Source organism: Pseudorasbora parva, chromosome 11 (genome assembly GCF_024679245.1).
Source record: "Pseudorasbora parva isolate DD20220531a chromosome 11, ASM2467924v1, whole genome shotgun sequence".
In the NCBI taxonomy this organism is placed as follows: domain Eukaryota; kingdom Metazoa; phylum Chordata; class Actinopteri; order Cypriniformes; family Gobionidae; genus Pseudorasbora; species Pseudorasbora parva.
The window spans coordinates 27,192,719-27,219,266 of NC_090182.1; the positions used below are offsets into that span (position 1 = coordinate 27,192,719).

The following is a 26,548-nucleotide window of genomic DNA, read 5'->3' on the forward strand; positions in this document are numbered from 1 at the left end:
TTGTGTGCACTACAGTGTAGTGAAATAAATAAATACATATGTGGACTACGTGATTAATTACCTTTGAAGACAAAGATTTTGCATTCGTTCAGTAAACAAATATTTGTACAAGAGTATTGCATTTATAAATGCAGATTAAACACGATAATAGATTCTGTACATTTCTGAAGATTCTGGGTCACTGTACAGTACGTGCTTTGGGGTTTTATCATAGACTGTAAAAAAAAATGTTGTTATTCAATTTTATTGTTGAGACTTTTGAGTTAAAATTCATCTTGGAAGGTGTGTGTTAATACTTCATTGTATGCCTTCACGTGCTGTCGGAAATTTCCTACTTCCCACTTCTGAAGTCGTGATTACCATTGCATTCAAATTTTGACTTGAAAGGGACTTTCCGAATTTTAAATAGGGATCTAGTATTTGCGATAATTTCGATATCAGATGAAAACAGCATATAATCCTTTATATTAATTTCTATTCTCCCATATTCGATACGTATGTCTCTTTAAATGAACGTTTAAAGTGGCAGTAGGCAACCGGAAGTGCGATTAGTGCGGCGGTGATGACGCAGCGCTCATTGAGGAGTGCTTCACGCGCTTCAGCATTTTGCTCGATCGGTTTGTGCTCGAGTGAAAATGGCTTCGTCCTTTTGGAAAGGGGTTGTCGGCATAGGCCTTTTTGCCCTGGCACACGCAGCTTTTTCAGCGGCACAGCGTAAGTATTGTTCATCCTCCAGAATCGATAACTAGTTGGACAGACATGTGGTTGTTCTGTAAGCGGTAGCCGACTGTGGTCCGGCGGTGAGTGCGGCCTCTTCTCTTGCAGAGCTCAATGTGCATGACAGCTTTAGCAGGACTCAACCCCTAGTGAGCTACCTTTGTAGACAACATTCTGGATTGTGTGCGAACACTTGTATTATGTCCAGAAATGCTGTCTTGGTAGGCAGCTCACTAGGTTTCGAGACACAACCTTATAACAGCACAATACACGGGAAGAAGTTATTTTCTAGTACGTTACTGATCTTGTCTCTCTGACTAAGACTTATGAAAGATCAGTGTTTGTGCGGTGCGTGTTGTTTTATCGGGCCGTTTAAATAACGCTGTATAATTGGTATTTTATCATTATTTCTCTGCTATGAAAACTTACATTATTCAAACCTTCCCTAAAATGATGTTCGTTTAACCTTCAATGAGGTTTCATCAGCGCAACAAGCGTGTTTACTTTCCCAAATAATGAAATTTCACCTGCTATTTCTGCCGTTGTGATGTCCGAATTGTTCATTTGAATCGGACCTTTAAATTGAACACATTCGTTCACGATTCACATAGAGCGATTCTATAACATGTTCAACCGAATCGATCTGGCAGCTTTCGACTCATTAAAACCGAGAACCGTAATCGTCCGACTCGTAATGAGCCGAGAAACGATAAACCCTTTAGCAAACCTCTTCAAATAACAAACAGATATTGTCCTTTTTTTCTTTCTTTCTTTCTTTTTAATACAGAAACTGTATTATAATATTAATACTAACTATAATTTGCAAGTAATTTCAAGAATTGTACGGCATTCCTATTTTTTTTAGCTGTAACGATTGAAATGTATTTTTAAATTATTTTCTATAAGCCACAAAACCTGGAGCAACACATTTTTGTGTAAAGAAACCTTGCATATAATCAAATATTACACCAAAATACAACCTCTTTATTTTGGACAAAACACCAAAAACTGGTTATAGCAGGTGATATGTGCAACTAGCCACAGCAAATAAACTGATGAGAGTATTTGTTGTGAACTGAGGATTTGACTAATTGTTCCCTTATTAATAAAACGTAAATAGTGATATAAAATAAATTCTAAATAGTAATTTATCCTACAATGTTTACATGCATTCAAGGTCAAGGTTTCTCATAATATACATTCACACCAGCTCTTTTCTTACAGTGTTTGAAACGATTTGATAAACGATTCAGTCTCTCTAAATCTTGACCCCAAATTGAGAGCCTACTCTGCTCTGATTGGTCAGATGGCCCAGTCTATTGTGATTGGTCACAGTGAAATGAACAGCGTTGGTTTTGGGATATGTATTCCAGTGCGAGTCCTCATCCTTTAGAAGACATATGGACAACACATGTTGCTTTTCAATAACTAGTGTTTGAGGGCGGTCAAAGTACTAAGTAGACATGTCAGGAACCATGGGATGTAATTATAATAATTATTTTAACCAGTTCAAAACTGTTCGAAATAACCGATTTGTGATCTTCCCAGGACTAGATGCAAACAGTTAGCACTAGTGACATATTTTTGCTTGTACTATCGCTTGCAAAAAAGGCTTTGCATTATATGCCAAGCATATAAATATATGAACTTGAGCAAACATGCATTTTTTTTGCACTTTTAATGTGCAAGAAAGGTGGTATTGTGCTATTACAGAGTTCTGTTGCGAAATTAGTTATACCCCTTTGTTTAGAGGGAAGAGTAAAATGCCTCTTCTTTTTCTTTTTGTAGACCGATCCTACATGAGACTGACAGAAAAAGAGAACGAAACGTTACCAATAGATGTAAGTTGCAACAAAAATACAAGACACTGATTGTATTGAATTACATGCATTTGTTTTCCTCAGTACAGCTTCTCTTATGTTGTGTCTGCAGATAGTGTTACAGACTTTATTGTCGTTTGTGATCACGTGTTACGGCATAGTACACATCTCAGGCGAGTTCAAAGATATGGATGCTTCTTCAGAGCTCAAAAACAAGTAAGCTGATGAGACCATAAAGTAATACCTGCTGTATCAGAATGGAACTCACTTGCGTTTCTTTATTGTTTGCTCTAACAGGACATTTGACACATTGAGAAATCATCCTTCGTTCTACCTGTTCAATCACCGAGGCAGAGTACTCTTCCGCGCTCCAGAGCAGGAGTCATCCACTCCAAGCCCCCAGGCCTTGCCCTCCAATCCCCTGCGGTTACGCAAGCTGGAAAACTTTCATTGAGACTGGCCTTCCGTGGGCTGCCTTGCCCGGTTTCATTTTGTTTTTTGTTCTTAAATTTATTCGTTAGCTCCTTGGTTAGAAGGGGAAAATAAGCATATTTTCCTGTCTTTATGTATATGTGAACATGCTGTACAAACACGCATCTCTTGTGGTTACTATTTTGTCAATGGACTGTGCCAACTTCTTTTCCAGCTGATATGTTTGTAAATACTTGTTATTGCTTGGGAGTCTTACGTCTGTAGGTTACAGCTGTAGCCCTCCGGTTGGCTGTCGTGCACAGGGCATGAATCCTACCATGTACGATGTTGGTTTGCCATGTTTTTTGGTTGAACTGACCCCCAACTGCAACAGGTTCTTCCATGTACCCTTCTGAATTGAGGTTAATATTGTGGACCATACATTGTATTTGTGTTCAGAAGCAGTAGCTAATTGCTGAACTTCAAAATTTAGCTTATTCAGCCAATAATTAAAATAATTAAAACATGTCTGAGCAGGGCCACAATAGATGTAGAATAATAGCAATTCTAACAATACTGTGAACACTGGGGGTGGGAGTCGGGGTGGGGGTGGCAATGTTTTCTGATTTATTTCATGTTGAGACAACTCCTTATTTTTACCTTAATAAATTCTAAAATTTTATTGATGAATTTGTAACTTGGATTAAAACCACTTATTTTTGCCCCTTCATTTTAGAAGTCTGGTTTATGCTGAATGTGTAAGAAACTAAAAGATGTATATTAAGCTACAACCATTGTTATGCAATGTGAAAACCTGCTAATCAGCCAAAAAAAAAAAAGCATTCAAGGTCATATATGGGTGCGGTAAATTAACTTGGTTACCCATTGTTTTCCATGCAAGTAAAGAATGGGCAGTTGAAATGGTCCAGTTAAAGCCTGTAATTATACTAATCCTTCACTAAGCCCCTTTTTTGTTAGAGGAGACCTGTTAAGTATCAGCAATGGCAACCCACTTATCCCAACACTGTTTAATATCTTCTGGTATTAATAGCTTATGTGACATTGATTTAAACACTGATTGAGATCATATTACCTTTTGGAAGATAATACCTGTGCGTTATCAGTACAACTTTAATTGTACTGCTGTAGTTTTACTTTCACATCATAAATCAATGCCCGTTTACACCAATGATGATAACAATAAGGATCTAGTTCTAAAAATAGTTTTAATTAAAAAAAAAAAAAAGAAAAGAAAAGAAAAAAGGTAGAGTCCAACCACAACTATAACAGCGGTTTCCCCCCAGCTGATGAACGATAACACATTGACACCCAATCAGAATCATTCCTGCTTTAAAGAGTTCGCGCATTTTGAACGACAGGAGGCGACAAATAGCAGCGCGCGCGTTTTGTGACGCTAAATATTATCTTGACCGTTTTTGGCGTGAAGCTTGGTATTTGGATTATGATTTCAAAGCGGCAGAAATCGTTAAACTGTAATTTACAATTGGTCAGAGGTTTGAACATGTTCATAATTTCTTAAACTTCATAGGTGCTAGTTAGTTTTGATTAGCAATGCCTGATTCATTGCATGCTTACTTAGTGTTACAACATTATGAGGGGGCATCACTGTGAGACTGATAAAACTCAGCACTGTGCTGCCATTACGCGATATAGGCCTGATACAAAAATGCACCATCTGTTGTGATGGGAAACGAGCAAGCAAAAGAGCTAGCAAACAACATGTAGCGCGGGTATATTATCGGGTATAATCAAAAGAGAGTTCTAGAAGAGACAAGACAACCCGAATGCAGATTATCATCATAAGAATGGCAAGATGAAATGACACCATTCAAAATGACTACAGCTAATTTTGAGAGAGAATATTGTGCAATTGTACGTGATGTATTTTGGTAAGTTAAACAGAGTCATATATATATGTATATATATATATATATATATATATATATATATATATATATATATATATATATATATATATATATATATATATATATATATATATATAATGCTTACTGAGGCTTTATTTATTTGATTAAAAAAGTGAAATAGCAATACTGTGAAATATTACAACCTAATATATTTAAAAATGTGATTTACCTTTGTGGTGGCAAAGCTGATTTTTCAGCATTATTACTCCAGTCTTCAGTGTCACATGATCCTTCAGAAAACATTATGATGATTTAGTGCTCAAGAAACATGTATTATTATTATTATTATTTTCAGTTAAAAAAACGTTTGAAACCCTGGTTTTTAAGGATTCTTTAAAGAATAGAAAGTTCAGCCTGAACAGAACAGCCTCTATAAGATATCTTTTGTAACACCGGGAATACCTTTACTGTCACTTTTGATCAATTGAATGCATCCTTGCTGATTTTTTTTTTTTTTAAATTGACCCCAAACTTTTGAACAGTAGTGTATATACATAATTTACAATAATGCACACATTTTCCTTTGTAATGTTTGTTTTTATTTTTCATTTTCATTGTTTTTATAAAAAAAATCATAAAACTTTGTCTATATAATATCAGTTTACAAAATGTTTTTATACAATTCTTAAAATATTTTTTGATGTTTTGTAGGAATACCATCCAAAAATAATCTATATTATTTATGAACATTAAAAAGTAGTACACCTCTTTTTAACAGTACACCTCTTTTTAAAAATGAACAAACCAACAAGAATGGGGTCACTAATGTAACTTGCATCTGTGAAATGAAACTCAGGAGTCTGCGACTTCTCCCCTGATGAGAAGCGTAGGATGACCAAACATGGCAGGTGACCACATACCACCATACTGGACACGATCAAAACTCTGCTGTTCTTCCACACAATAGTTGGCATTTCCCGTTTCTGGACAGGGTGTTTGTATTTTCATTGGACACTATTGCTTATAGGACACTGAATGATGCTAATCTATGTGATATTACATATCACCACAAATACAACAATAGCCCAGCTACCAAATCTCATACCAAATATCCAAAGTCACAAGGACATTCTTCTGAAAAATCTGCATTTGTTTCCACAGTAAAGGAGGAAAATTGAGCTTGGCGTCCTGATGATTGTAGGGTTATTGCTCTTGAGAGGTCTACAGTCGTGTAGTTCCTGATCCAGACTGCTTTAAAGTTGTTTGACTTGTGGGCATTTCATGCAAACACAAATCAATCTTAGATTTTCCATACTGTTATCTGATTTGAACAATATTGATGCCAAATAACAGTGGACAGACATAATATATAGACATACAGTAATCACATGACAGACGCTGACCTCTGCCTCAGATGACCCTGTAATATCACACAGTGGGTGGGGTTTGGCTTTTCTGGAGTGTGCTTGTTCATTATTCATTATTTTACGGTTCAATTCCGTCATGTTCAGTCCTGCAAACCCTCCTTTACCCCTGTCAAACCTGGAACGCCTGTCTCCATTGTGAGCACTCTTTCAGAGTTATGACACAATTCAGTAACTGGAAGCGCCTGGACCAGAGCGTGAGCCAGACAGGCCTCCATCCTCCCCAATGTTCCCTCTCCCTCGCTACGTTCTGAGGCTGATGGGTCGGGCTCAAACCCGTGTGCTCAGTCGGCATGCTCTGCCACTTCTCCATCGTCTTGTGTGTCTCTCAGCGGTGAGATGTGACGTCCCACTATCTGCTGTGGACATTGTTGAGTTGTGCGGGCAGCAACTGTTTGTCTTCAATCTCCTCCAGAGCGGTCTCCAGCTGCTGGATCAGGACACGCTTCTTAAACCTTAAAGAGTTTTAAAAAGTATTATTTCTTACTCCATTGATACAATTACTTGTTGGTTTGATGTATGAATATAATAAACTTTAGTTGAGGTTATGCTTAACCCTCAACCCTCATCCTTGCTGGTCAATTTGACCCCCATAGGAATAAATGGCATGCGAGGAATGCTATAGCACACATAGAAAAACCTATGTTCTAAAAATTCAAACTAAGAATGCTAAAGCTTTACCACAAATTTATTTTATAATGTCTACATATGTATCTCTAAGCATACGGAAGTGAAATAATTTTAGGACACAGCGGAACAGCTCCATATAGAGCTATAAGGCCATCAACTGGCAGGAGTAGTTGTTGGCAAATAATAAAAAAAAAAAAAGAAACTACTATAAATAAATAAAAACTATAAGTTGGCAAAAACACCTAATGTAAGATATTTTAAATAAATGGGCTGAATTAAAAGGGTTTGCATGAAATTCAGTTATTTTGAATGTGCTAAAAATTACTATATATTTATAATTTTTTGCTAAAATCTAGTAATTTAAAGGTAAATAAAATAAATAATACAAAATAAATAAAGCATTAAACATTTAAAATATATTATCAAAAATGAAATAAGTAAAAGAAAAAAAATTAAGGGAAGGATTTGTTTCAAAATATAAAGAATATTGAGGCATTTTTACAAAACAAAATGACTGATTAAGAAAACAATTTTTGCAGTTTATCAGTGAGCTTCTGCACTAATTTTGAGAGAGAATACTGTGCAATTGTATGTAATGTATTTTGGTAAGTTAAACAGAGTCTTATATATATATATATATTAACCCAACTCATGGCCTTAATCCAAAAAACATTTTTTAATTTTTTTTAGTGGTTTTTGGCTTGATTTGATAAATGTAGTCCCTGTGAGCCAACAGCTCCTGTGCATGTCTGAGATTAAACAATGGAATTAATAATAATAATAAATATTATTGAAAAACAAATAAGTGAACAGGCAGAGAATCAGTGCTGTTATTGTTAACTAAAACTATAAATAAATAATTATCTTTAATTGAAATAAAGCTAAAAATAAATAAAATATAAATATTAGAAAACATTTACATTGTTAGAAAACAAGTGGAATTACTACAATTACTAAACCTACAATAATAATAAATAGAAATATTTTAAAAATATATTGAATATATTTCTATCATGACAACTCTCGGAATGTTTGGAATGGTAATGGATAAGACAGAGTTGATATGTGTGGTCTTGGTGATACAGATCTGCTACGCTGCTGCAGAGCAAGTACGGTACGTACTACGGCCAATACATACACGGCACGCTACTCTGAGCAAGTAAGACATGCTGCTGCTGTACAATATAGCAGTGGCGAGCGGTGACTTCTTTAACCGAGTATGCTAGGTGGAGTGTTTACTCTAGACAAAGTGTAGGCTACTAGTTGAGTGATGTAGCAGGAATCTGAGGTCTATAGAGAATAATGTGATTACAAGCTGACTAACTTAAAGGTGCACTACAACTTTTCCGTCCGCAAAAGGGCACATATTCAAAACAAAGGCGTAGTTTGATGGCGCCATGTTTGAGCGCAGGATCTTGGGATATGTGGTCTTTACCTCACAGCCAGTGGAAAATAATCGAGTTAGGACTCTGCCAGAAATCATGTTGATGGATGCGGTTACTAACATTACTGTAGTATGAAGCAGAGCAGGGGCGAGTGTTTTGGAGCTGAGCAAGGCCGCTGGTGCGATTGGTAACGAGATTAACAACACACGCCTCGCGAGCAGCGGGACTTCAATAATGAGGGGACAGTCGCCGGGCTCCGGCGCTATTTCCGCTTTTCCGGTAACACAGGTAACACAGCTCTGTTTATCATATTAAATACATTTGAGTGTGTTGAAAATGATGTTATGACGTTACTCTGTGCGTTCGCTCGGCGGTTGCTGTGACACTTGTTGCACACTGCTAAGAGTAAAGCGTTTCTGCCTAAAAAAAACTGGAAACCGAGGGTAGCGCAGATATGACGCAGTTGACAGGTGACTCCCTCAGACGTCCCGGTTCCTTGGTTAAAACTGCAATTTTATCAAAATTTACAAATAGTTGGAAACATTTGGGATATTGTAAGTACTCAACTGAACAAAATATATAACACTGGCCTAGTGGTTTTTGGATATTTTACTGCAAAAATACTACATAGTATTTGCGCCATCTGGAGTTTCATGACAGAAATTTGTATTAATAAAAATGGCAAAAGCACATAACAAAATGACTAAGTACAACATCCTCTATGGTGCCATAGGTGAGAGGACCAGTTAAGGCATGTGAATGTTTGAAAAGAGCTCTTACCTGGCTGCCTCTTTGATGGCATGATGAATAAAGTACCTCTGCACTGACACTGGCCCCTTCACCTCCTCCAGTAACCTGAATATTGCCTCATAATCTGCACAAAAGAATGAGCAATATAGTTTAACTTTATTCATTCCTACAATATATACCCTCTTTCATAGTGCAAGTGCACTTGATTAAACCTAGATAATAATTCGTAGTGAATACAGAAATGAATGGGCGTAAATAATTAATTTGGTATTATAATTAGATACTCACTACGGCCAGGCTTGCGGACCTCTTTGATTACTCGAGTGCGCAGCTCCGCATTACTCCCCTCCAGGGGAATCATAACAATTGTGCCCTGTGCTGGAGTGTCTCCTTCACTGTCCTCTATCGACCCCTCCTGGCCTGGAGGACTCAGGTCCTCACAGTTCTGTGTGAGATCAGAGGGTCTCTCATCCAGACAGTTTTCCAGTCCTATTCTCTCCTCCTCGCCGTCTGGTACCCCCACCTCTCCTCTGTCCTCCACAGGTGTAGGTCCTTCTCCCACCCCATCCACTCCATCCACTCCTACAGGCCACCCGTCTCCAGCATCCCCGCCTGGCACCCGCTCGCCATTGCTTTCTGTGCCCCCCACACTGTTCCCTTCAGCTCCTGTAGAGGTAAACAAATGGACATATTATTGCTTAAATTCACGGTCACTTTTTAGTGGAAAGAAATTAATACTTAATTCATTATTAATCATCAAGTCTGCTTTAAATATATCTAAATTACAGAAAAGACATTTATAATGTTAGAAAAGATTTCTATTTCAAATAAATGCTGTTCTTTTGAACTTTCTATTCATCAAAGAATCCTAAAAAAAACTTTTCAACACTGATGATAATAAATGTTTCTTGAGCAGCAAATCAACATATTAGAACGATTTCTGATGGATCATGTGACACTGAAGACTGGAGTAATGATGCTGAAAAGTCACCTTTTTAAATACATTTTAAAATATTACAACAGAAAACTTTTTTTATAAACCATAATAATATTTTAAACTTAAAATATTTTAATTTTATTTTAATATAATATTTTAATATTACTGTACTTTATCGGTCACATAAATGCAGCCTTGATGAGTAAAAAAAATGGCTTTCAAAACTGACCCCAAATAAAAAATGAAGTATTCAAACAATGCACACTTAAGGTAAAAATGGAAAATAACATTTTATTTGCAAGATGGTACCTGAATGTTACAAGCATGCAGTTTGATGAGGTCCTGTGACAAAATGTTAGCCTAGAAATCTAGACGCACCCTAGCAGCAGCAAATCTAATCTGCCCGCGAGTGTCGTCTAGCAACTCTCAATACCCTTCTGAGCTGTATTCGCCTAACTCTTGCCGGGCCAATCACATCGTGTATAGAGTCAGTGGGCGGGGCCATAATGATGACGGCCGAGTTGCGTTTGCGTGCTTCTAGTAAACACAGAAACTGGCGAACGGCGGTCTTTCGAATCAGCTTTGACCGCGACTCTGGAAGACTTGGAGTTAAGCTTTTCTCTGAGAAAAGAACAAAGAACGGCACTGAAGTCAGTGTTTTGTCGGATACGGCGAATGTTTAATCTATCAACGAGCTCTGTTTCACCTTCGTTGCTCTGGTTGGTTGTAGCGCTATCCTATCGCGTGCAGAGGGAGTTTGAAAGATGACCGTTTATCCCGCCCCTCGGATTGAGCCCTGTCTATGGTGAGTTTCCAGACCAAACATCTTGATGTGGGTCTGGCTTGTCAGGCTAACAAAATGTAGCTTACTACTGTTTGAAAATGTGAAATAATGTCTACTGTTTGACTTACAATGAAATAAAAAACCATGCATGACACAGTATAGTAGTGTTCCCCCACCTTTTTTCAGTCATGGCACCTTTCGAAAATTTTGTGGCACCCCCTCGCATACGTTACGCTAGGTGTGTAACGGTACAGATTGCTCACGTGGCACCCCGGTTGGGAAACGCTGGTATATAGTACACAGTAAGCTAAGATTGAGTCAGCTGTGTCTCAGAGAACTTTACCTTTGTGCAGCGGGATGGGTTTAATGATTCCTTGCTGTCCTTGAATCCCTGTGGGGCCCTTGCCCAGTACATGATTGGTTATTATTGGAGGGGTTTGTGGCCGGCGTAACAGTGGTGACATACTCCTCCGCCTCTTCAGGGCAGTGCCCGAGTTTAGATCACTCGTGTTACTTCGCTTCTTACTTTGTGGCCCTGTTACGAACTCGTCAGCTTCATCTATCATCATTCCCTGTTGTTGGAAGAGGAGGAAGAGGGAAAACAAAACGACTAAGTATGTAAGACACTTCAGTTTGACTTGTAATTTTTGTAGCAATACATTTAACATGCAAGAACCTTCTTGTCCTGTTTGAATGGGTTGCCGAATGTGTGCAGTCGTTTGGGCTGGTCTGGATCAATCTCACGCAGAGGTGATGGCATCATCTTAAGATACTCCTGATAATTTCCCATCTGCCCCACTGGAATACTGTGCAGTGAGTCTACAGAATCATTAGGGGAGAGGGGTCAATATCAAAAAAAATGTTAACTATCCATTCATGAACATTTGTGCTAAAAAAATGTTAGCATTAGAAATGCATTTGTTTTAGTGAAAATAAACAATGTGCTAAATGCAAGTTTTAAAGTCAGAATTCTGAAATATAAAGTCGCAATTGCGTGATATAAAGTCACAATTCTGACTTTATAACTCATAATTGTGAGGAAAAAAAGTCAGAATTGTGACTTTACAACCTAAAATTGTGAGAAACAAATTCAGAATTTTAAGGTAAATAGTCACAATTACTCTTTTTTTATTTTATTTAGTGGCGGAAACGGGCTTCCCTACTGGTCAGTGGAATGGAAAAAATGAAGTCATCTCGATACACATTTTTAAAAAGTTTTTAGAATGCAGTGTCATGCGGGAGATGCTGCAAAAGATGTGAAATGCGACCATTCGTCAAGCGTGTTTTTACATAGAAAAGCAATGGGAAAAAAGCTAAGTGGAATAAAAAACACATTCTGTGTGGACGGCCACTTAATGTCCACCACAGCAACAAAAAAAAAACTATGATTTCTAAAGGTTTAAAGGAGAGTCGTGCTTCATGCTACACCCCAGACAAAAATCAATTGACCTTTTTTGACTGTGAAAATCCACAGAAATTCATGTCATTCAAAGTCTGCAAAGTTTTAGCAGTTATGAAGGTTCACTAAACTTAGCAAAATATATTTAGTCTCTTAGGTACAATTACCATCATCCTGGCCTCTGATCAGCTTCTGTGTTGTCCTCAAAAGATTGGAGCGCATCCGAGTCACTTGATCTAGAAGGTTCCGTCGGGGAATGTCATAAGCGTTCCTATAGGCCTGAGGCTTCAAATCCTTGAAGAGAAGGTAAGTACATTTTTGTCTAACCCAAAGAAAATTGCATATGTTTTCAAGTCACTCAGTTCAGTTCGTGAAAATTAACCAGCATCAAAAAGAAAATACGATTTTAGAGTTCACCAGAAATGCTTCTGTGATACAAGTGTCTGTCCATATCTATCTTAGCATAACTACATTCTGAGCACCAAACGTGAACTGAGACATGATTAATTTCAAATAGACGCTGTAATGTAATTCAGCCCCACTCAAAGCGTCTGTACCTTGTTGAGAAGTGCAATCTGGAATCCAGCAAACTCTTTGAAGTTCATGTCGATGAGTCGGAGGGGTACCTCGCCCATGATGCCCTGCAGGAGTTGCTTGAAATCCCGGCGGTGCGCCAGAGACAGGGCGCTTGAGTGGTTCTTCACCTTGATGCCCGTCTCTTGAGGAGGCTTCTTCCCGACAGACACTATCAGACGGTCTGACTCCATCTTTGCCTATACAAAATCAACTTGATTTAAAAAGCTGAATCACACAGACCTCATACACACGTTATTATTAAATATATGCAATATAGAATATTTCAAGGAATATTTAGCCTGGATGCCAGCTGAAGCCCCGCCCACACAATTTTTTGTTTGGGCATATTCTGACTAGAATTGAGTATGACCACGTCAGGCTAAGGAATGTTATGAGTTTGATTACTATTAAACATAATTTTAACAAAAAAATAAGGTTTAAACTGTCAGGAAACAGAGCAGCTAAACCACACTCACCTGCTGACTGAGTTTTTTTAGATAGGAAATGACACTGTAGCTCAAACCACAATCCATGTTGTCAGAGATGAGATTTGGGGCTCCCATCATCCTCAGCGCCTTCTTGAGAGGCTACACTCGGTAAAAAAAGAGAGAAAAAGTGGAGAAGCAGAGACAAAGGAAGTGAAAACGAGGACACACTCAGCATGAATCTGCACTCAGAGCACATATCCTTGACCTCATTACAGCTGTTAACAGGCTATAGAACAAATACAACTCATAATAGAGGTCAGATTACAAGTGACCCTTGAGTACATCTGACAGCCCATGAATTTTTACATTGCATAGATTTATGCACAAAGGGGTGTCTTTTTTAAGTAGGACACTTCTGTGCGCTATTGGGATGGGATTTTTTTAAAGTAGGAAAGAAGAGCATCTTACCAAGAGAAAGTAAGGAGGCATGGACTTCAGGTACATTTCAAAGGCCTGACGCCACTTGAGGTTTGGCTTAAGCTTGTGCACTTTAAACAAATCATCTGTAAGGGGAATAAGAGATGGTAAATTTGCTGAAGAAAGCCACACACATTACATTATAGAACAGGAATGCTTCCTTTATGTCACTTTCAAGAGGAAATGAAAGGGGCACAGAAATTGTACACAATTTGTGACCCTGATTCGGCGACTTGTGACTGGTTTTGTTGTCCCGGGTATATTTGTGGCAATAGCCAACAATACATTGTATGGGTCAAATTATCGTTCTTTTATTTAATCCTTATTAAATTAAAAAAATCCTAAGGATATTAAGTAAAGATCATTTTCCATAAAGATATTGTGTAAATGTCCTACTGTAAAAATATTAAAAAATGCATTATTAGTAGTAATATGCATTGCAAAGGACTTCATTTGCACAAGTGTAAAGGTGATTTTCTCAATATTTAGATTTTTTTTTATTTTATTTTTTATTTTTTTTGAATTTTCAAATAGTTTTAAGTTTATCTCGGACAAATATTGTCATATCCTAACAAACCATACATCAGCTTTCATATTATGTATAAATCTCAATTTCAAAAAATTGACCATATGATTGGTTTTATAGTCCAGGATCACATTTATGCAGCAACATATACAAAAACAATACAATATATATATATATATATATATATATATATATATATATATATATATATATATATATATATATATATATACTCTCTCTCTGTGTGTGTGTGTGTGTGTGTGTGTGTGTGTGTGTGTGTGTGTGTGTGTGTGTGTGTGTGTGTGTGTGCACTTGTTTATATTACATTGTGGGGAAAAAATGTCCCCATAAGGATAGTAAAACCTGAGATCACCTACAGGTCCTTCTCAAAAAATTAGCATATTGTGATAAAAGTTCATTATTTTCCATAATGTAATGATAAAAATTAAAGTTTCATATATTTTAGATTCATTGCACACCAACTGAAATATTTCAGGTCTTTTATTGTTTTAATACTGATGATTTTGGCATACAGCTCATGAAAACCCCAAATTCCTATTTCAAAGAATTAGCATATCATGGAAAGGTTCTCTAAACGAGCCATTAACCTAATCATCTGAATCAACTAATTAACTCTAAACACCTGCAAAAGATTCCTGAGGCTTTTAAAAACTCCCAGCCTGGTTCATTACTCAAAACCGCAATCATGGGTAAGACTGCCGACCCGACCCTGTCCAGAAGGCCATCATTGACACCCTCAAGCGAGAAGGTAAGGCACAGAAAGAAATCTCTGAACGAATAGGCTGTTCCCCGAGTGCTGTATCAAGGCACCTCAGTGGGAAGTCTGTGGGAAGGAAAAAGTGTGGCAAAAAACGCTGCACAACGAGAAGAGGTGACCGGACCCTGAGGAAGATTGTGGAGAAGAACCGATTCCAGACCTTGGGGGACCTGCGGAAGCAGTGGACTGAGTCTGGAGTAGAAACATCCAGAGCCACCGTGCACAGGCGTGTGCAGGAAATGGGCTACAGGTGCCGCATTCCCCAGGTCAAGACACTTTTTAACCAGGAACAGCGGCAGAAGCGCCTGACCTGGGCTACAGAGAAGCAGCACTGGACTGTTGCTCAAATTTTGCATGTCATTCGGAAATCAAGGTGCCAGAGTCTGGAGGAAGACTGGGGAGAAGGAAATGCCAAAATGCCTGAAGTCCAGTGTCAAGTACCCACAGTCAGTGATGGTCTGGGGTGCCATGTCAGCTGCTGGTGTTGGTCCACTGTGTTTTATCAAGGGCAGGGTCAATGCAGCTAGCTATCAGGAGATTTTGGAGCACTTCATGCTTCCATCTGCTGAAAAGCTTTATGGAGATGAAGATTTCATTTTTCAGCACGACCTGGCACCTGCTCACAGTGCCAAAACCACTGGTAAATGGTTTACTGACCATGGTATTACTGTGCTCAATTGGCCTGCCAACTCTCCTGACCTGAACCCAATAGAGAATCTGTGGGACATTGTGAAGAGAAAGTTGAGACGCAAGACCCAACACTCTGGATGAGCTTAAGGCCGCTATCGAAGCATCCTGGGCCTCCATAACACCTCAGCAGTGCCACAGGCTGATCGCCTCCATGCCACGCTGGATTGAAGCAGTCATTTCTGCAAAAGGATTCCCGACCAAGTATTGAGTGCATAACTGAACATAATTATTTGAAGGTTGCCTTTTTTTGTATGTATTTGTATTTTGTGTGTGTGTGTGTGTTTCTGTGTTCTTTTTCTTTCATTAATTTTCATTTTAATCTGCTTGTTAAATTACATTTTTAAAATATTTGTGGTTATTATTTTTATTCATTAAATTATTTAACAATTGAGAATTGTCCTTTACTTTTCTTTCTTTTTATCATGGCTAAACAAAGCACCAGTGCTGTGTATGAAATGTGCTATATTAAAAAAACGGTATAAATAAGTTAATGTATAGCATAAAGTTGGGAATGTGGCAAACCAAAAAATAGCCATGAAGAAACAAACATACCGAGGAGTGGCAACAGGACGGGATAGTTGTAGGGCATAACAAAGAGGTTGACACAGGTGAGGGTAGTGCTGGCCTTTAGGTAGCCGAACGGGTGGGCTAGATCGCTGTGTTTACCGCTGCAGTTCACAAACACCTGGGTGATGGGGAGAGGAGTTAGTCTGGTGTCTCCTGAGAGCTCAGCTCTCACATGAAGCTGTTTCTCAGAGACAAAACCCATTCATCAGCGGCTCATTAGGTAAAAGGGTTCCTTAGAGACTAGTGTGCTATAAATGCCTCTAAATATGCTCATAAATGGATGTGCTCTTTCTAATTTATCTACCATTTACCTTGTTTTCTTTATATGGTCTCAAGTGAGGCCAGTAATAATGTAACACTGTAACCATGGCAAAAGAACAAACACGAATGGTCAATTATATTGGTATTTTTAGATGGACTAAATGAATGTATGACAAATCAAAAGAATGGACTTGCAAAAAACATTTCCAGGTATTGACTAAGGTATTAATAGAATGTGTATATTTACATAACTCTAATGACAACAACACAGCATGGAAAAACACTTCAATTTGACTGCAGTACAGTCACCTCCCCTTGGTGTAAGTTCTTTAAGGAACCAAATGGTCTAGGTAATAGATCTTGAGAGGCCATTTATCATCATTTCATGAACATGAACCAAAATGAACTCTAGCAAAACATTCTATGTATAACATTATTCCATTTCCAAAAGTAATCATGCCTTTCTTATTGCCCAGTATCAGTCATATTATTTTTCAGGCTCTTTGTGCATCTCTAAGAACATTTTGATAGAAAATGCAATTCTTTTTTAATTACAACCATTCAACTGTTCATAATTTAACTGCAGATAGCTACAACACAAATATATCTGAATTAATTACATTCATAAATACAATCGGATTCTTTTGAATAAAAAATAGATCTGAACAAAATCTGTTGTTATACAGTTGCTAAGGTGTTCTGAGTGTTTTTAGAGCAGTTGCTATGGCACTGAATGGTGGTTGAGTACTGCTGCAAGCCAAAAGAGCCCACCTCTAAATCTCCATGATATTTTAATCATAAGACATGACTCGAGTCCCTCATGAATGCAGATCTATGGGATTTTTCTCGCTCATCTGATGTTTGCCTCTGAATCAGCACCCTCCTACAAATATGTTCGCAATCTGCATGGCTGATAACTTTCTGTGAGCACTTTCAAACTCATAACCATCTATATTAGGGATTATTTCTACTGCACTGCATTTTGGACTACTCTTATATTGTGGCGTTGTTTGCTAATATGTAATATTGTTTGCTGCTCTATGATCAAGTTTCCTCTAGCGCAAGTCACTTTAGATAAGCATCTGCTGGCTGAAATACTGGAAGAAACCCTGCACTGTATTAATGGACCGACATCAGGGAGGAAATTATTCCATAGCACATGGACCGTTTAATGATTTTTAAAGTCTCTTTTGGCTGCATTTATTACAACAACAACAACAAAAGTAGAAACAGTAATATTGTGAAACAGTATCACAATTTAAAATAACTGTTTACTGTTTCTGTTTCTAATATGATTTGATGCACAAGAAATATTTTTTATTATTATCAATAACTGTCACGTATGATTCATTCAATACATCCTTGCTGTATAAAATTATTATTATCTTTAACAAAAAAAATCTTACTGACCCCAAAATTTTGAACATTAGTGTACAACACTGAACTTAAAACTAAACAAAATTTCATTCAAACCAATTACTAAATGCAGGACTAGACATGTATTTTGCGTTGTGTTTTATACATTCCAGTAAATGTGGAAAAACTAAACACCCACTGTTGCTTTCTGCTCTTTTAACACCATAATATCTATCACCAAGAAACTCAAACCAGAAAGCAGTCTGGAGGCTGTGAATGATGGTATGCAAAATATAGTTCAGATTAAAAAGTATAGTTCAGAGAAAAAAAATGTCCCACCTGCCAGCACATGTGCGGAGATTTCCTCTCCAAGATGTACTGGGTGAGCGGGGATGGCTCCAGCTCATATTTGTCAAAAGGCAGCTTGTCAATAACCATCGGCTCACAGTCGACACAGGAAAACCTCACCACAGGATGGGCAGATCGAGGAGGCTAAAAGAGAGTGGAAAAAAACAGATGTTAAACTCCACAATGTTTTTTAGAAAATGTATCTGTTAGATGGCCAATTCGTCCTGTAATCACAGCACCAGAGGATAATGACCCATGTGTTACAGGCACATGACAACACAATCTGTTCATTCCCTGAGCAAATACGCTCACAACACCCTGACTTAACACTTAATAAACTAAAGGAAGCATTTTGGGAAAATTTGAACTGTACTTTAGAATTATGAAAAAAAGCCTTTTCATTTAATTAATTCAGTTGTGCTACTGATTTACAATATTTGCAGACATGACAGTAGAGATGTCAGGAAGGAAATGACCACATGTTAACTAAGCTAGCAGTAAGTGCTAATGCTCTGGTGAGCTACAGCCGTCTTATTCTGCTGGCAATGTCTCTCTCCCAGTGCCCACAGGCTGAGCTGAGCTGTGGCACTTTGGCACAGAACCAGCTGCTGTTTCTACAGTGTACTGTCTAAGAGAGAATAGACAGTGAGGGGGTGGGAAACCTCAGGACAGTGAAGCCTTTCCTCATGTTACCACTCCTTTCAGCTCCCTTATCTCCATCCGCATTCATTAGCACTGTTTGAGCAAGATGAAAGCTAACCTTTAGTTTGCAGAGGTCATTACCTTTGGCTAATAAATTGCTTCATCCACTCTGCTTGGATGAGCCAATGCTAATACACCCATCCAAACTCCTTTTGCAAACCTAGTACTTTTCCATTTTAATAAGGATTCAGTGCAATTTCAGCATGCAAAAAGAATCTAAAGAAATGGCTGACTGTCTGCCAAGTCCCAAAGTCCTCAGCAGAAAGTACTTCTGTGCTCGCTTATTAAATATTTTAACCTGATTTATAGCGTTTTCGGCTAGATTTAAAACATTAAGTTTTTTTTACATTTAACTATTTACCTTAAATCAGTGGAGAAAATGCGAGAAAATTCAGACTGCTAGTGTTTTTATATTCTATATACAATTGATATACTATTATAGTTTTTTATGAATATTATGAAATAATAAATAATAGCCTAGGCAAAATTGTTAGTTTTCATTTAGTTTCAAGGGTGATTCTTTGCTTTTAATAAAACGTCGCTGTCTATTCAGTAGAAAGCAAATTATTTTTTTATTAAATCAGTGCTTAATGACTATAGAAAAAGGAGAAAAAAACGCTGTAGCCAAAAAGGTTCCCTTACGCCCAAAGGTAGGAAAAAATTCAACACCCATAATGTACTGGGATTGAGCTGACTGTCCATGAGAGGTGATGCAAAAATGCAGAAGTATGATATTTAGTCAATCCGGCATATTTTTGCTGACAAGTGAATGGGGATATCTGGGTGCAGCTAACATGGAGAAATTGTACACATTGTTAATTTACATATACTACAGAGTCCAGACATTGTAACAATACAAAGCTGGTTGAAAATCGACAAACATATGTATTTATTTTTCTCTAATATATTTAATTTTATTTCAGTTAACAAGGTTTAGTTGACAATGAAAACACTAGTCTCTGGACTAGCTAATATGGAAATTAATGTGTGCATATGTCAGAGATTAAAAACAAACAAAGTCACTCCTTGACTCTACACTTATAAACTCAAATTTTGCAGGTTTTAAAATTTACCAAAGTGGGGGAGTTCTGGTCAGGCCAGAAGGATTCTGGGATTGGCCAGTGACCCACAGGTACGCCTGTCTTGGGGTTGGGCCGGACGTAAATGAGCTTGTGGCAGCTGTGCCAGGGCTGCGGACTGAAGGACAACGAAGGACGAGCCGGATCCACAAGACCATCTGCACAAAGAGAAGACAAACATTGTCTGTTTACAAAAAAAAAAGTTTAATTTCGTTCATCTTTAAAACCAAATTAAGATCTGAGATTTCTGTCCCTCCATTGACAGTCTATGCAACTACCACTTCATTAAGTTCAAAAAGCAAACTAATCCCTATGAACCTCATTGGTTCTCACACGTCAAGCAAACATGCATGAGAGTCCCTTTCCCATATCTAATGTGTGCATTGATGAATGTTTATAAGAACAAAAGCCTTAATTCAATCTGTTCATCATATTAAGCGATCAAGTCTCTTCAGAAAATTTGGACTAAAACGCTCAATTCATATGGACTAGTTTTATGATCTCTTCATAAACTTTTTGAAATGACATAGTGGTAGTTGCGTAGTTGTCAATGGAGGGACAGAAATCAAAGATTTCATTAAAATACCTTTATTTGTGTTCCAAAGATGAACGAAAGTCCTATGAGGTTGGAACAACATGACAATCATCATTTTGGGGTGAACTAACCCCTTAATTATTTTCCCAGGGAGCACAAAACTAACATGGAATCACATTATCAGCACTGACCTTCCCCTATCGCAGGCGGATCTGGACCGCTCTTCTCAAAGTGTATTACAACTCCACTCAAAACCTTTTGGACGAGAGACTCAAGACACTGGTTCAGCATCCTTTGCGTCTTCACGCAGTAAGAGCGGCCTTATAGAGAGAGGGTGAGAAAAAGAGTCAGCGAAGCTATGAGACAAGCAAGCATAATATGCATAATCAACTGAAATAATCATGTGTAACTTAAGTACATAGGTAGGAAATCATCTCAAGTTACTACATTTTCCAAAATGAAATTGACTGACAGTTTATTTTTAAATAAAGCAATCAAAATTGCACTTTATTAGGTGACTTTACTAGAACAAAAAGCGTTCGCATGCGAGATGCTTGTATCTAATACTTGTATCTGAGTGCTGCATTGAAGAGAGCTTGCATAATAGCAGATCTGTAAGGGGGACTGACAGATTAATTACAGAGTTTTACAGGGGCTGAGATAAAAACCAGGGCTGAAGCCCCCTTAAAAGGGTCTACTGTATGTCTAAAGGACCATTTAAAGAACTTTCACAGGATCCAGGTCTCATAAATCGAACTTAACGTTTTAAAATCTGCAACTGATTGGCACTGAAACGTAATATTGTTAAGATGATGGATGTACCTCCAGTGACCTCACACATCTGGGTGATAGCAGACTCATCAGTGGGCACACTGCCTAGCTGCTCGCTGTCGGGCACTGACACTCCTGGCAGCCGCAGGACCAGGGCGAAGAGTCGCTGGTCCCAGCGGAACGGCTCCTTTGTCAGCTCACTACCAGGCAACGGGGAATTCAGCGGCAGATGTAGCTGAGGGATGAAGAGAAAACCAGAAGTGAGATGACATTGGGGTTTATGAGAAAGTCACAGTCACTGTCAAGTCGCACTTAACATTACGCATGATATAAAAGGACAAGCCAGTCAAAAAAGGGTTAAGAGTGGTCCCTCACCTCCTCAGCCACCCCAGAGCTGTGCGTCAGTTTGTTACCATCTGTAATCGTAATAATGACCGATGGCTCCAGAAAGAAAGGATTCCGACCCTAGAAGAGAAATACATCATCTCTTATAAAATCCAAAAAACAGAGAATTTTTTTCTTTTCTTCTTCTGTAAAATGCTTAAATCTCATAAAAAGCAGTAAGGTCAAAAAAAATCTGAAAATGCTTGTATTCTGATTTAAAACCTCTTTCGTTCCATGTATGGCTGTGTGTATCATCAGTATTATTGTGAAATAATATTACAGTTTAAAAGTGTATTCCTGTGATGGTAATCCTTCATCATCATTATTCCAGTCTTCAGTGTCACATGATATATTTTTAATTGTTAGTTCATGCATTGACTAATATTAACAAATGAGACATAATTGTAATGCATTACCAAAAAATATTTGGTAAGATTTTCTCCTGCTTTCACAGATGAGGCTTAAGCTAGTCCCAGACTAAAATGCATATTTGAGTTGTTTTAACTGACAGTAACTGACACATCTTAAAGTCAGTGCCATTGTTTTATATCAATTGTTGCTCAATTTAATGCATCTATGAAGTAAAAAAATCCTACTAACTCAAGCTTCTGAACAGTGGTGTAAGTGAAACTAAAAAATGGCATTTCAAAGTAAAGTCAGAACTTAACTTTGTTTAAAAATCCTAAAACGTTCTTTTTGTTTAGTTTAATTTAATTCCTGCACAGTTCAATGAAATTAGATAATAACATTTAACTTGACAGATGTTGCTAATTGTAGTTTAGGCTATACAGTAAATGTTGAGTAAATACAAGATGCATTCTCTCTGTCCATACTGCAGGGGTCAGCACTAAGTAACTCACCCTCGCAGTACAAACTCAGCATGTAGATTAACACACTGCCTGGGGGTTATATCTTAAAATGCATGTCTTCTATTTTACATAATCCAGCATGGTCTTAATGTGTGCCTATAACGTATCTGAGTATTCTGAATAACAAATAATCCAAATAAATGTTTGATGTTGTATATAAAAAAACAAATAAATCAAATTAAATGGAGGTGATAACTGTCTCTGTAATCTCTGCATGTTGCTGCATCCATTCCTCCTCTGGGGTAAAGCGCCCCCCCCCAAGTTACTGCTGATGAAAGCATCTCCACTAAAAAGCCTCGCTGAATAAAGCAGTGGGCACCATCAGGTTTAAAGCTTTGGACTACAGAACCTGTTGCCATATGTTAGCTGGGTCACTCTCATGCCATCTGGAACACGTTAGATGTGCTGTGAAATGGTTATTTTTGTGTAATTCCTTCTTTCCAGCTACTTTCCATATTGATACACACACTGAATGATTTTTTGCTAATTACATTACAGTATTTGTTCTCTTCAAAGAAGTAACATAACATTCAAGGTTGGATGGGACTACATTTTCTTAAAAAATTGATCAGTCTGAATATTGTGAGGATGTGTTCTTTTTAATGTCTGTGATGGCTAGTATTCTTGTTATGTGAGGAGACATTATTATGCTGCATGCAGAATACCCAGGAGTAATTTGTTCTTCACTGAATAAAGATTGTTTTGGCCTTCTGAATACTGAAGGGTGATATTATTTTTACCTGACCATAGTTGTCGATGCCAGAGACTAGTCTATTGAGATTGAGCAGGTCGAAGGCAGCGCGGAGAGCATGACCCAATGTCGACAGTCCGGATGCCTGCAGATTCTTCAGCTCACTCATGAATGTGGCATGATTCTCTTTCCAACCCGCCTACCAGAGACACACATACACACAGATCCTGTGAAAATTTGTTCCACATAACATTGGGAATATTCAACATTCAAGCAGTGTTATTATAAAACAAACCTAAAATGTACACTACCTTTCAAAAGTTTGGGGTCAGTGAGATTTTATAATGTTTCTGAAAGTTTCTTCTGCAAGGCTGCATTTATTTAATGAACAATACAGTAAAACAGTCATATATAATTACAATTGAAAATAACTGTTTTCTATTTTAATATATTTCAATAATTTAATTTATTCCTGTGATTGCAAAGCTGAATTTTCAGCATCGTTCCTCCAGTTTTCAGTGTCACTTCAGAAACTTCAGAAATCATCATACTCAAGAAGCATTTCTGTTTATCAATGTTGAAAACATAGAAACACATAGGGGGGGGGGGGGGAAATCCTTTAGGGGTGCAACAGCTTGTCACTGGGGCAGTATTCTTAAAATGACATCTTTGTACCTTTTTTTACTCCTAAAAGGTGCAAATATGTACCTTAATTTACTACTATAAACCTTTTTTTGGTTAAAAAAGAAGTACCCCAGTGACAAGCTGTTGAACAGCATTTATTTGAAATAGAAATCTTTTGTAACATTATAAATGTATTTACTGTCACTCTTTTTTCTTTTTTAATCTTACTGACCCCAAACTTTTGAACGGTAGTTAATTTGGACACTTAAGTCACACTTAAAAATAACAAAATAACAAACCAGGTAGCAAAAGCAGCTTGCAATGTTTTAAATTACAATAAGAAAAATTGTATATAAATAAAGATCTATAGTTTTAAATAAAGTCCAAACAGTAGCATGTGTAAAAAGCTCTAGCAGCATTTATTTCCAAATGCCACTTAGTTCGATTTTAAATTGTCCTTAAGTGTCCGAATACCTTTTAGGCCTCTGTGTGTATTATTAAAAACATAATCAAATTTAATGCAAACTATTACACAGACAACAGAAGTTTCACCTAGCGAATTTATGTCAAGCAACTACACTACCTAAACGTCAGTTGAGAGAGATAGCAAAGAAGGGTGGAAATACAGTCAGACAGTCAAAACCCAAAAAAGTCCCCATGACAAGCTTTGCAGATAATCTGAATGAGCACGTATGTTTGTGTCCTCTTTTACTTGTAGATGTGTGCATGTAGGCAGCCTGGTAAGAAGCCACACGGATCTGCTACATAAGGCTTGACTTGTTTTACTATCTTTAAAAGACATTAGTGTGTGTCTGTCCCTGACCCACATTACCCCTCCCAGCAGAAGAACAGTCATTACTTTACTGCTCACCCGAAACAGAAAAAAAACAACAACAATATAATGAGTTCAGATGCTGAGCAAAGAACCAAGGCGAATAGTTCACAAAATCTGCTTTTACAAAATGATTCCTGCTCCACATAAATGTACTCAATGTGAATAAATCAACACATTATATAAACCTGTATACATTGTAAATCCCCACAAGGGAGAGAAGACTTAACAGGTCAGATCCCGAGGTGGTTGAGCTTCAGATGTGTGCGTGTATGTGTGTGTGTAGATTTATGTGCATTGGGAAGCATTAAAGAACAAAGCAGGCAGGGATTTGACCGTAGGGGCTGGACATTGTACATCTCTATCCATGTATGGAACAAAAAAAAAGAACCCATTCAAGCAGTAGCTCTTCTAACTGGCACTCAATAATTCAAGCAACAGAGTAATTCTATTTTTTTCCCATCCGTCTTTCTTTCCCTCCACATTAACAATTTATTGGCTCTGAAGAAGTGTGACTGCAATCAGACTCTCCTTTAATCACAAGCTTGTCCAGCAAGGCAGAAGAAGATGGGAGAGAGTAAGGAATGTGAACACCGAATAAGCCAGGAAAAAGGATAATAACTGTAGCTTTAACAGAGGAAATGTAAACTCAAACCCTTTTTTAAAGAATGAAAATCTGACGGTGATCCAACAGAGGGAAGAACAAACAATGTAATCCACATACGCTAGACCGTATATTACTACACATTTAAAAGGAAAAAATATGTACCGTTTATATTTTATATAAAGAAAATTACTACAAGAGTACAAGAGGTTTCATTTTTATATTTGGGATTTTAGTGGTGATTCTCATTGTCATTTTCATTAATGTAATATAAATATATATATTAAATATAGCCTATAGGTCTCTCCAGAGCAGAATGGAGAAAGTGATAATATTAGATCAACATAATGCTGTTGTTTAGTAACAGATGTATATCATGCGTTTTCTTTTTTCTTCTTTCAGCTATTAGCATACCATAAAACCTGGCACTGTCTTTCCTCTCCAAATGCAGGACAGGTGGCAAGACAAATGAGAAGTTTTACATAAACTGACAGATAAGGACTTATTCCCTGTTAAGCTCATGTTCTGAGGAAACCAGTCGCTCATGTGATCTGAGGAGAAATCATCGCAAAAGAAAAAGGGCACGTAATGACCCAGGATGGATTCACACGGGTTAAGTGACTGCCCTTATGGCCTGAGTATTATTCCAGGATCAGGTTGCCATGTCCCAGGTTTTAATCTCTACTACTGCCTAAAGGTTGAACTGATCTTGGAAAAACCATTGAGCTTGGTTACACATCCACCCAGTTTTGCAGGAGGGACATGTCTGCGTTCTGAAGGGTGGTGCTTGTCATGTGTGATGATAAAGGCCAGGCAGGAACTAAAATTGTCACTCTAATGGAATGAGACCTGGTTAACCAGCCAAAGCACTGATCAGAGGGACCATCATGCTCATGACAAGCTGAAATAGATCTCCAATTTGAGTACAAGTGAACATCCTTTATCAGCGACATGTAATTATATGTTCAGTTACAGTATCTGTTATGAATGAGGTTTAAGGAGGAGGAGCAACATTGTGGATTTCTGAAGAAATATTTGGCCAGTCTATCTGTCGTGAAGAAAGGATTACAACCACTCCCACTTCATAAGATTCAAAGCAAGATAAAGCATGAGGCAGTCTACAGGATAAACATGACAGCATGATAAGGCCACCAGACTAGATATTTCTGGGCTACACCAAAATATTTGATGTAAATGTGCAATTACTGTGAAAGCTATTTGGACATTTAATTTTTTAAAGTGGCCCTATTATGCTTTACCTTTCATGCAGCATGTAATCAGGGTTGCCAGGTCTTCACAACAAA

General features: G+C 37.7%; 2 protein-coding genes across 3 annotated transcripts in view; one reads left to right on the top strand and one right to left on the bottom strand.

The window, feature by feature from the left end:
• The first annotated feature begins 540 nt into the window (after positions 1 to 540).
• Positions 541 to 3,678, top strand: mmgt1 (membrane magnesium transporter 1). The gene is made up of 4 exons (XM_067457659.1): positions 541 to 714; positions 2,506 to 2,558; positions 2,650 to 2,753; positions 2,835 to 3,678. Exons 1-4 carry the CDS (start codon positions 636 to 638, stop codon positions 2,989 to 2,991), a joined length of 393 nt encoding a protein of 130 aa, XP_067313760.1. The 5' UTR covers positions 541 to 635; the 3' UTR covers positions 2,992 to 3,678.
• A 1,747-nt stretch (positions 3,679 to 5,425) lies between these two features.
• The window catches only part of ints6l (integrator complex subunit 6 like), a 41,934-nt gene continuing 20,811 nt past the window's right edge, over positions 5,426 to 26,548 (bottom strand). The window contains exons 4-19 of one of the 2 annotated variants that reach the window (XM_067457660.1): positions 23,234 to 23,383; positions 21,616 to 21,705; positions 21,292 to 21,475; positions 20,661 to 20,789; positions 19,929 to 20,092; positions 18,145 to 18,297; positions 16,174 to 16,306; positions 13,619 to 13,713; positions 13,199 to 13,309; positions 12,704 to 12,919; positions 12,314 to 12,440; positions 11,424 to 11,566; positions 11,091 to 11,319; positions 9,315 to 9,692; positions 9,057 to 9,150; positions 5,426 to 6,716 (exon numbers count right to left, since the gene is read on the bottom strand). In XM_067457660.1, coding sequence (XP_067313761.1) covers positions 6,614 to 6,716; positions 9,057 to 9,150; positions 9,315 to 9,692; positions 11,091 to 11,319; positions 11,424 to 11,566; positions 12,314 to 12,440; positions 12,704 to 12,919; positions 13,199 to 13,309; positions 13,619 to 13,713; positions 16,174 to 16,306; positions 18,145 to 18,297; positions 19,929 to 20,092; positions 20,661 to 20,789; positions 21,292 to 21,475; positions 21,616 to 21,705; positions 23,234 to 23,383 — 2,499 coding nt within the window. In that variant the 3' untranslated portion in view covers positions 5,426 to 6,613. The remainder of the gene's footprint in view (positions 6,717 to 9,056; positions 9,151 to 9,314; positions 9,693 to 11,090; positions 11,320 to 11,423; positions 11,567 to 12,313; positions 12,441 to 12,703; positions 12,920 to 13,198; positions 13,310 to 13,618; positions 13,714 to 16,173; positions 16,307 to 18,144; positions 18,298 to 19,928; positions 20,093 to 20,660; positions 20,790 to 21,291; positions 21,476 to 21,615; positions 21,706 to 23,233; positions 23,384 to 26,548) is intronic. The other variant, XM_067457662.1, reaches the window with a different exon arrangement.

Bases quoted from the DNA above. Each gene is read 5' to 3' on its own strand.
- mmgt1 (XM_067457659.1), top strand. From the start codon at position 636: ATGGCTTCGTCCTTTTGGAAAGGGGTTGTCGGCATAGGCCTTTTTGCC. The intron at 715-2,505 runs GTAAGTATTGTT...TTCTTTTTGTAG, and splicing joins AGCTTTTTCAGCGGCACAGC to ACCGATCCTACATGAGACTG. The intron at 2,754-2,834 runs GTAAGCTGATGA...TTGCTCTAACAG, and splicing joins TCTTCAGAGCTCAAAAACAA to GACATTTGACACATTGAGAA.